Here is a 9,722-nt window from a genome sequence, read left to right as displayed (position 1 = left end):
ATATAATATATACGCAAATATTATTAATTAATATATATATATATTTTAACGATATAAATTTCGAATTTACTATTAAAATTCAACAAAGTAGTTTGTAACGAAATGTTTTATGGCCGGTAATTTTTTTTCGTTTGTGTTAATTTTTTTTTTTTTTGGTTTAAACACTCACCGTTGTTGGAATAATTTCTTTCCAAAGCCATGATTGATTTGTAATTAAATATCCAATAACTTTTTTAACATTTAATTAATTTACAATAATCATAATTATATGAGATTTATATGAATTTTTTTTTTTTTTTTTTGTACATTAACACGAACACAATAAAAATGCTACACTTAAGCGCATAACACTATCCGCCACATGCGCTGGACTGCCAGTACGAAATTCACAAGAGTACTTAGGTTAAAGTTATTCATTTCGACGCTAGGAGCGCGACGGTCGCTTAAATTATGTATTAATTTTGATAAGGAAATTTTTTTCTTAAATTAAACAAAGATTCAAAATTAATATGTTTCCCATTAATAAATTATTCTCTTTTTTTATCTTCAAAATTAAATATTCCTTATTTATTTTATATAAATTTCCTTTTTATATTATATTAATTATATTTAAGTTCGATAAACATATTTCAAAAATAAAAATCATTCAAACCCCATTTTTGTTTTAATAACTGTTTTTTTCCCCTGTTTTAACATTTGAAATTCTAATATTTAAATTTTCAAATACATGTCGATATTGGCATATTTAATAATTTATAATTACTTAAAATCATATTGTTCTTAATAAAAATCATGTATAATTTATTTAAGACAAAATAACCCAACTAGCAGTGAGTGGTTAAGCATTAAGGAAGGGTTTCTTATTCAAGATGGCTGACATGTAATTATTTTGGCTAATATTTCACACAATGGTTTAAAAAATTAATTTAATCACATAATGAATCTCAATAATATTTCTGCAATCTTGTGAAATGTTGAGCCCCATTTAGGACATGCGCAATAACGAATAAAATACACATGGTATTTGGCATGTTGTTAATAATTCAGTTATGTTTTTATTCCTTATAATAAAATAATTTTAATTAAGAATTACGATATTTATAAAAGTAAGTTACATGATAAGCTTTGAGTAATATGTAACATTAAATTACCAATTTTTTTGATAAAGGGGTTTTAAATATTGTATTTTTAATGCAGCACAAGTTTAAAAAAAAAGATTTTAAGCCATGGATACAACTAAAGAAAATAATGGTGCAAAAAAAAAACCTATGACACATGAAGAAAGGCTAGCTCTAGCTGCTAAACTAGATAAAGAATTGGATGAATTCATTGATGGACTTGAAAAAAAAAGATATACAGAAGGATGGCCAGAAGATAAATGGCAAGAAGTAATACTTTAAATCAATTTTATTAATAAACAAATTATATTTCTTATCTTAACCATATTTTTATATATTAGGAGATGGAAAAGCATCCTTTTTTTATGACCAAAGTTCCTGAAGATGGAACACTTTCTCCTCTTTTAGAAGGGATTCAGCAATTGAAGTATGATGAAAATGAAAACACACCATTGGGTAATTATATTTTAAAAATCATTCTATAGTTATGTTTATTCTTTTAAAAACTGATGTGTTTTTTATACTAATGTATTTTAAGAACTTGCACAATCATACAAAGAAGATGGAAATTTTAATTTTAAATATAAGAAATATAGAATGGCTATTATAAGTTATACTGAAGGTATTCGCAAAAATTGTAACGACAATGAAGTTCAAAGTCAGCTTTACAGCAATAGAGCTGCTGCTCATTATCATCTAGGAAATTACAGGTAAATTGTTTACAGGTGAACCTCCTTTTTATCTTTTTAAACAATTTTATTCAAATTAAAAATTAATGCTTTTTAAATTTACAAAACTTTTCTCTTACAGATCGAGTTTGGCTGATTGTCGAATGGCTTTAAAATTTGTTCCTGAATATCATAAAGCAAAAATAAAAGCTGCTCAATGTTGTTTAAAATTAAAAATGTATGATGATGCCATTGATTATTGTAATGACATCCTTAAAATGTGTCCAAATGATGCCAATGCGATAAAAATCCAGTCTGAGGCTCAAACATATAAGGTTGAAAAAAATTTTGAGTAATTGAATCATTCCCAAAATTTTTTCCATTATTATTATTATTAATTAAAGTTATTATTTACATGGTACTTTAGAAAATTCAAGAAAGAGATAAAAGAAAGCAAAAAAAAGCAGATTTAAAATTTCATTCAACTTTAGAGGCAGTTAAATCAGCAGTCATGGATCGTAATATTCCAGTCGAAGTAGATGGAGATATATTGAATTCGTTAGAGTTTGCTTCGGAAAAACCAATTTTAGAAAATGGAACTTTGTATTGGCCTGTTTTTTTCCTCTATCCAGAGTACTCCATGTCAGATTACATTCAACAATTTAATGAAAATGATATGTATGTTAAATTATTATTTTTTAAACAATATTCCATAGAAAAAAATATTAAAACACTGCAAATCTTAAAACTGCCAGATATTTAATGATTCAAATTTGATTTCAGATTTTTCGATCATCTTGTCGAAATGTTCACAGAATCCCCACCATGGGATACATTTAAAAAATACAAACCGAATACATTATCCATATACTATGAAGGATCTGATAGAAGTAAATTGTACTCTGTAGATTTAAACAAAACACTTCTTCAGGTTCTCACTTCTGGAAAGTAAGCAATTATAAATAAATTAATATAATTATGTAAATGATTTAAGGTTTAAATCGATAAAATAAAATTTTTTTTTTTTGTCGTTTTAGTTATCTTGTCAGAGATTGGAAACCGTCATTTTTAGTTTTGGTAAAAGGAAGTAAAACTGAATCTAATTTTATAAAAAATTATCAATTGATTAGTTGATAAATAATAAAAATGAAGAATTAAAACTTTATATTTTATTTTTTGAATAACCTATCCCTAATCTGAATACAATTTGAATTCTGACTTTTTTTTTTTAAATGTTAATTAGGATTAAATTTTTAATTATCTGATTAAACAGTTGTTCTTACATTAATGAGAGATAATTAATTGAAAAGAGGAAAAAAACTGTGCATTTCTATTTATTGCAAATAATTTTTTTAATTTAACAAAATATTACCGTTGACTAGTTAACAAACAACATTTAAATAAACGTATAATAAACAGAGTATATTAAATAATTTTATAAAAGGTACGTTTAAAAATAAATTGATTAAAAATGACAATGTCAAATGTGTAACAGTTGACATGTACTTATATACACGTAATTAAAAATTGTATTGCCACGATTACATGTGACCAACTAAGAAAAAAAAAAAAAAAAGTTAACTTAGTAGTCAGATGTTTTGCTGTGATATTATAGCTTAGTAAAATTTTAACAAAAATAATATTAAAAAATAATTTTTCTTTTTTTTTTTTTTTTTTTTTTTTTTTGTTGTTGTTAATGAATCGCTTATGATTTTTGCATTTTTGAATTTAGGTTTTTTTTTTAATTGTACTTATCCATGACAGTAGAAAAACCTAACATAAAAAATAATAACGAATTGCATAAAGCAGTATCAGCTGGTTCTTTATCTTTGTGCTCAGTAGGTTCTGACGCCGTTGATTTGTTACCAGACGTAGGTTTCAACATCGTGGGCTCCAGTAACGAAGGCACAATTGATTCAACAGGCACTAATCGGGAGAATGAACCTTTACTCTCCCGTGATGATATACAACCTCTCAATCACATTTCAGGTATTACATCATTAGTCTTATCTTTTAAATATACATTTCCTTACAGTATGGTCATTGTTTCAAGGGGAAATTTTTTTTATTCATATGCCTATTTTTTAATTAATTTTTACTCCCAATACTTCAGCTATCCTGCTAAATATTTGATTTGACAAAACTGTTATTGTAAATATGGTTGTTCCTTTTGACAGCATTCTTATTATTATTTATTATATTTTTGATCCTAGTTTTTTCAAGAGGAATATTTACTCTACCTGTTGTAACTATTGTTGATGGCTCCCTGCTAAATGAAATTAATATTAAAAACCCCATATATTCAGGTAGGTAAAACAGAGCCATTTCCATCAAATTGTACTCATGACACTCCATTATTTATTTCTTTCATGAAGTAATTCCTACAAAAAAAAAATAATAATTAGAAATTAAAAAAGTATATATAAAAGTATTATTAGTTGTATTTTTATTATTCAATTATGTGATTCATTTTTTTAATAATAATATTTTTTTTTTAAAATAATTTTAGATGATCCTCAGTTTGCAAAACTTATTCAAGATACAGAAACTGCTATAGAAAATGGAATTTTTCCAGAAAGAATTTCTCAAGGTTCAAGCGGTAGTTATTTTTGCAAAAATCCAGAAGGGGTAATTCTCATTTTTTTTTTTTACTATAATACTTATCATTTTAATTCTTATGATACTTATTATTATTAACACTTGTTAATCTTGTATTATTTAGTGAGTAATACATGAGATAATAATATTAAAATATATTTTATTTGTTGTTAAAATTAGTTCCAGCGAGTAAATATCAAAGAAAATTTTTAGTCGAACTTTATCTGTCCTTCATTTGTCTTTGCGTTATTATTACTCATTACTTCATTTTTTTGCAAAATGATATAAAATTTTATAATTAATTGTAATTTATAATATTTTAGAGAATAATTGGGGTATTCAAACCTAAAAATGAAGAGCCTTATGGTCACCTAAATCCAAAATGGACCAAATGGATGCATAAATTATGTTGTCCATGTTGCTTCGGTAGATCTTGCCTTATTCCAAATCAAGGATATTTATCTGAAGCAGGTGCTTATTTGGTAGATAGCAGGTTTCAACTAAATGTGGTGCCAAAAACGAAAATAGTCAAACTAGTCAGTGAAACGTTCCATTATTCACGTTTAGATCGCCAAAAAAGTAAAACTAAAACTGCCATTAGCAATCAGTTTCCAAAAGTAGGAAGAAGATTTCACAGGCTCGGTCTTAAACCAAAAGTAGGTTTTTCTAAAAGAAAAAAGGAAAATCAATAAAATATCGTGATAAAATATTCAAGTTCAACACATTTTTCGTCCTTGAATATCATAATAATTAATATGGTTTTATTTTCAAATTTTATCTTTTTTAGTAACGCCGCCATATTTCATAATTAATTACACGATAAGAATTCGCCTAAATTTTATATTTTTTTTTTTTTTAGGTTGGGTCTTTTCAAACGTTTGTCGATGGGTATAAGGATGCCGAATATTGGTTGAAAAGATTCGAAAGTGAACCCCCTCCCCCCGTTGTACAAACGGAATTTCAAATACAATTCGAACGTCTCGTAGCATTGGATTACATAATTAGAAATACGGATAGAGGAAACGATAATTGGTTAATTAAATATTGTTCGGGTGATGGTAAACCTTCGATAAATGCAAACGGAAGTGAAATGACGGAAGTGACCGTTAGTACTTTGGAATTCACACATTATCTTATATATATACGTTTCAAATACTTAACGGTTTTTTTTTGTTTTGTTAAAGGAATGGCCGGGAAACGAATCCCCGAAAATAAAAATAGCTGCAATTGACAACGGTTTAGCATTTCCTTTTAAGCATCCAGATTCGTGGAGAGCTTATCCTTATTATTGGGCATGGTTACCCCAGGCTAAAATCCCCTTCAGTTCCGATATTCGTCAACATTTGTTACCCTTAGTGAGTGATCAAAGTTTTATAGATGATGTTGTGGACGATTTGAAAGTTTTGTTCGAGGTGAGGGAATGTTTGCCAACCTGAAAAAAAAAAAAAAAAAAAAAATTATTATTATTATTGCAAGGAATATTTAATTTTTACAGATGGATAAAGGTTTCGATAGTCATTTGTTCGAGAGGCAAATGAGCGTTATGAGAGGACAAATATTAAATTTAAAACAAGCTCTAATGGATGGTAAAAGTCCCGTACAATTAGTTCAAATGCATTCTGTGACATTAGAAAGGTAATTTATCCAAATGCCTCCCCATAATCTATTAAATAAACGTTGCAAACCATTAATTTTTTTTTTTTTTTCCAGATTAAAAGGAAGAGTTGGAACGACATCGAAATTTCGATCGTTTGGTGATTCATTCACGCAAAGTTTTCAAGATAAAAGTCCATTTTTTTCATGGTGTTAATATAAAAAAAGTATTAATTATTTTATTGATCGGAATCAAAGCCTAACAAAAGAGCCTTAATCGATTTGAGATGTTGTTGTTATTATTATTATTAATTTAACTTTTATTATTATTATTATTATTATTATTATATATATATATAAAATATTTAATTTCGGCTAAGCTTTTAAAACAATATGCAGAAGATATACATGACCGATTGCAATCATTCGTTTTTCAATTGAAAAAAAAAAAAGGTGATGATGATGATAATGGATTTATTATTATTATTATTATTATTATTATTTTAATAAATGATATTATAGTAGATTTAAATGCAAATTATATATATATATATATACAAACACACAGAATATAGCTTTTTGAAATGAGAGAAAAAATAATAATAATAATAATATTGTTAGTAAAATGATTTATTCTATAGTTTTTTTACTTAACTCACTATAAGGATGATAACCTCGGAAAAAAATAACAAAAGGGAAGAACAAACAAAAATCAATCAATCAATCGGGAAATCGGTTTGGATTTTGCGGTTTTGTAATATAAAAAAAAAAACATTTTTAATCCGAGAAAAATATTAAATGAAAAATTTTTTAGTACCTTAATCTACTAAGCTTTAATTATAAATTTATATATATATATATTTAATTTAATTAAATTTAATTTTTTTTTTTTTAAAACGTTTGTCTTGTATAACATATCATACGTTTTTTTTTTTTTTTTAATAATAATAATAATAATAATAATTTTTTTTTATAATCAAAATCATTACGGATGTTTTGATATTATTATTATTATTATTAGTTATTATTATTATTATTATTATTGTTAGCGTATTAATACACGCCGACGATTTTAATTTGTTTATATTTTAATTTTTTTTTGTATGCGAGGGGTTTACTTTTCACATTCACATATATATATATATATATATATTTTGCATTTTTTACTATTATTATTATTATTTTTGTGTTTTTTTTGTATTATTATTTGTATAATCAAATTATTATTATTATTAAATAATTTTTTTTTTTTAAATAAAATAAAATAAATAAATAAATAAATGTCGTTATTTATGGACGATGAACAAAAGTTTTTTGTTTTTTTTTTGTTTTTTTTTTGTTAAATCATCATCATTATCATCGTATTGAAAAAAAAGAAATTTTTTATATGGGTTATTATTATTATTATTATTTTAAATAACCCCCCCCTCCCCCCCAAAAAAAAAAGAAAATGTTTTATATTATTTTACAATAAAAAAAAATTAATTAGGTTACTTGAATGTTATTGCTACTACTACTCTTACTGCTACTACCCCTGCTACTGCTACTACTACTACTACTACTACTGCTACCCCTGCTACTGCCACCCCTGTTACTGCTACTGCTACTACTACTGCTACCCCTGTTACTGCTAATGCTACTACTCTTGCTGCTACTGCTACTACTACTGCTACCCCTGTTACTGCTAATGCTACTACTCTTGCTGCTACTGCTACTACTACTGCTACCCCTGTTACTGCTAATGCTACTACTCTTGCTGCTACTGCTTCTGCTGATGATGATGATGATACCATCACAATATTAAAAAATTTTTAGTCAAATGATTATTTAATTATTATTATTATTAAATTTTAATTAATTAATTAATTAAGTATTAATAATTTATTGTAATTTAATTAATTTTTATATCTTAATCGTTTAATCGTAGAGAGAAGAATAAATAAATAAAAACTTATTATATTTATTTATAATAATAATAATAATAATAATAATGAATAAATAAATATATATATATATATATATGATTGTACACATATTTAAAATGATAATGATAATAATAAAATATATTTTTAAACAATTTTCTTGTTTTGTTGTTTTATTTAAACGATGCCTTAAAAATAAATTATTGATTAAATAATAACGATTTTTATCCAAAAATAAAATAAAATCCTCTTGTTGTTGTGAATTTTTTTCTTTTTTTTGCAAGTTTAAATTTATTTTAATATTATTATTATTATTATGAGTATTATTATGAGTAAAATGATAATTAATAGGTAACGACGACGGTACTTTTTATATATATATATTTAATCATTTCATTAAATCATTAAATAATAATAATAATTTTTTTTTTTTTTAAATTTTCACGCTTTGAATTAATTTTTAAAATAGAACAAAGGAATCGATTATCATCATCATCATCATCATCATCATCATTATTATTATTATTAATAAAGATCCCTAAGGAAAAAATCAATTATGTATATATAGTGTAGATAAAATTAGTAAAAATTATTATTATTATTATTTAGTTAGAAAAAAGAAAAAAATTATGAATGGCCGATTGATTAATTTTACGAAGGGGGGGGGCGGGGCAAGGGGCGGAGAGAAAAATTTAAAGTTAGAAACGCGGCGTTAGTTATTATTATTATTATTATTAATTTGTTTTTATTTATGTTTATTTAAATTTGAAAAAAGAAAAAAAAAAAAAAACAATAATAATAATAACATTTTTTGATTTAAAAAAATATATTAAATAACATCATGGCGATAACCATTATCAGCATTTTCTAAGTTTTTTCTTTTTCTTTCTCTTTTTTTTTCTATCTTTTTCTCTCTCACTTTTTTTTTTTTTTTTTTGGTATCGTAAATGTTTATTTTAAAAGGGATTTAATTGCATTTTTTTTTCTATCTTTCCCCTCCCCCTCTTCTCTCGCGTGCAAAAAAAAAACTTTGCGTTTATTTATTTAATTAAGTGATACATACATAAGTAATTAATTTATTTATTTAAAAAAAATGCCACCTCTTGCTGAAGGGTGAGTAAAATTTTATTAATTAATTTTCTTTTTTTCCTCCTTCCCCCCCCTCGCACCTCCTCCCTCCCCTAATTTTTTTTTTTTTTTTTACTTTTCTTTCAGGCCTTGCAATGAACACAACACGGGATCCGGGTATGTTAATTTTAAATTTATTTATCGTTACGTCATTTCAATATATACCCCCTCACCCCCCCCCTTACAAAATTTTGTTTTTTTTTTTAGATTGAGATCGGGTTTACCGCAGGATTATCCGAAAATAGTCATTAAAATGCCTACGACCACAACAACAACAACAACAGCAAAGATCAGGTGTAGCCCTTGTAACAAATGCAAAAGAAGAAATGACCAAAGGGTAACAAAAAAAAAAAAAAAAAAATTTTTTTAAATGTTAAAAAAGGAAGAAGACGAAAATTAATTGTTTGTATTTTGGATCAGGGAATGAAATACGTACAACCTCAGGTACCACGCTCTTTCAAACCTGAATCAACATATAGACAGCCAGCCTATGCTTTAGAATCGGGAACCGTTTATTCATTATCCTACCCGGCAATCGATGTTGAAATGTTAAAAGATTGCAAACCTCAAAAGCGATCCCTCGTCGAAAACATTCGTCCATCTTCGTTGCCCATGTCGCAGGAAACAACATTTAGACTTAGTTTTACTGGCGTCGGGGGCGATAAAGCCATTTCGTGCAAGCCTGCTTATAAGAA

General features: G+C 25.8%; 3 protein-coding genes across 3 annotated transcripts in view; all 3 read left to right on the top strand.

The window, feature by feature from the left end:
* Positions 1 to 1,226: 1,226 nt before the first annotated feature.
* Positions 1,227 to 2,738, top strand: Phum_PHUM418330 (Cyclophilin seven suppressor, putative; the record flags this gene model as incomplete). Its single annotated transcript, XM_002429019.1, has 6 exons — positions 1,227 to 1,388; positions 1,460 to 1,574; positions 1,657 to 1,828; positions 1,929 to 2,121; positions 2,214 to 2,464; positions 2,570 to 2,738. 6 exons carry the CDS (start codon positions 1,227 to 1,229, stop codon positions 2,736 to 2,738), a joined length of 1,062 nt encoding a protein of 353 aa, XP_002429064.1.
* An 805-nt stretch (positions 2,739 to 3,543) lies between these two features.
* On the top strand, positions 3,544 to 6,023 carry Phum_PHUM418320 (phosphatidylinositol 4-kinase type-II, putative; the record flags this gene model as incomplete). Its single annotated transcript, XM_002429018.1, has 7 exons — positions 3,544 to 3,775; positions 4,000 to 4,092; positions 4,296 to 4,414; positions 4,708 to 5,040; positions 5,244 to 5,489; positions 5,569 to 5,796; positions 5,880 to 6,023. 7 exons carry the CDS (start codon positions 3,544 to 3,546, stop codon positions 6,021 to 6,023), a joined length of 1,395 nt encoding a protein of 464 aa, XP_002429063.1.
* Positions 6,024 to 9,122: 3,099 nt separating this feature from the next.
* The window catches only part of Phum_PHUM418210 (protein C9orf138, putative), a gene marked incomplete at both ends in the record, with an annotated part of 2,319 nt that continues 1,719 nt past the window's right edge, over positions 9,123 to 9,722 (top strand). Inside the window, 3 exons of the mRNA XM_002429017.1 lie at positions 9,123 to 9,148; positions 9,235 to 9,364; positions 9,448 to 9,701. Of these exons, the coding sequence (XP_002429062.1) occupies positions 9,123 to 9,148; positions 9,235 to 9,364; positions 9,448 to 9,701 (410 nt within the window). The remainder of the gene's footprint in view (positions 9,149 to 9,234; positions 9,365 to 9,447; positions 9,702 to 9,722) is intronic.

This window comes from Pediculus humanus, genomic scaffold, assembly GCF_000006295.1.
Source record: "Pediculus humanus corporis 1103172108186 genomic scaffold, whole genome shotgun sequence".
Taxonomy (NCBI): domain Eukaryota; kingdom Metazoa; phylum Arthropoda; class Insecta; order Psocodea; family Pediculidae; genus Pediculus; species Pediculus humanus.
The sequence above is the reverse complement of the archived record's forward strand: the minus strand, read 5'-3'. Positions and strand labels throughout refer to the sequence as shown.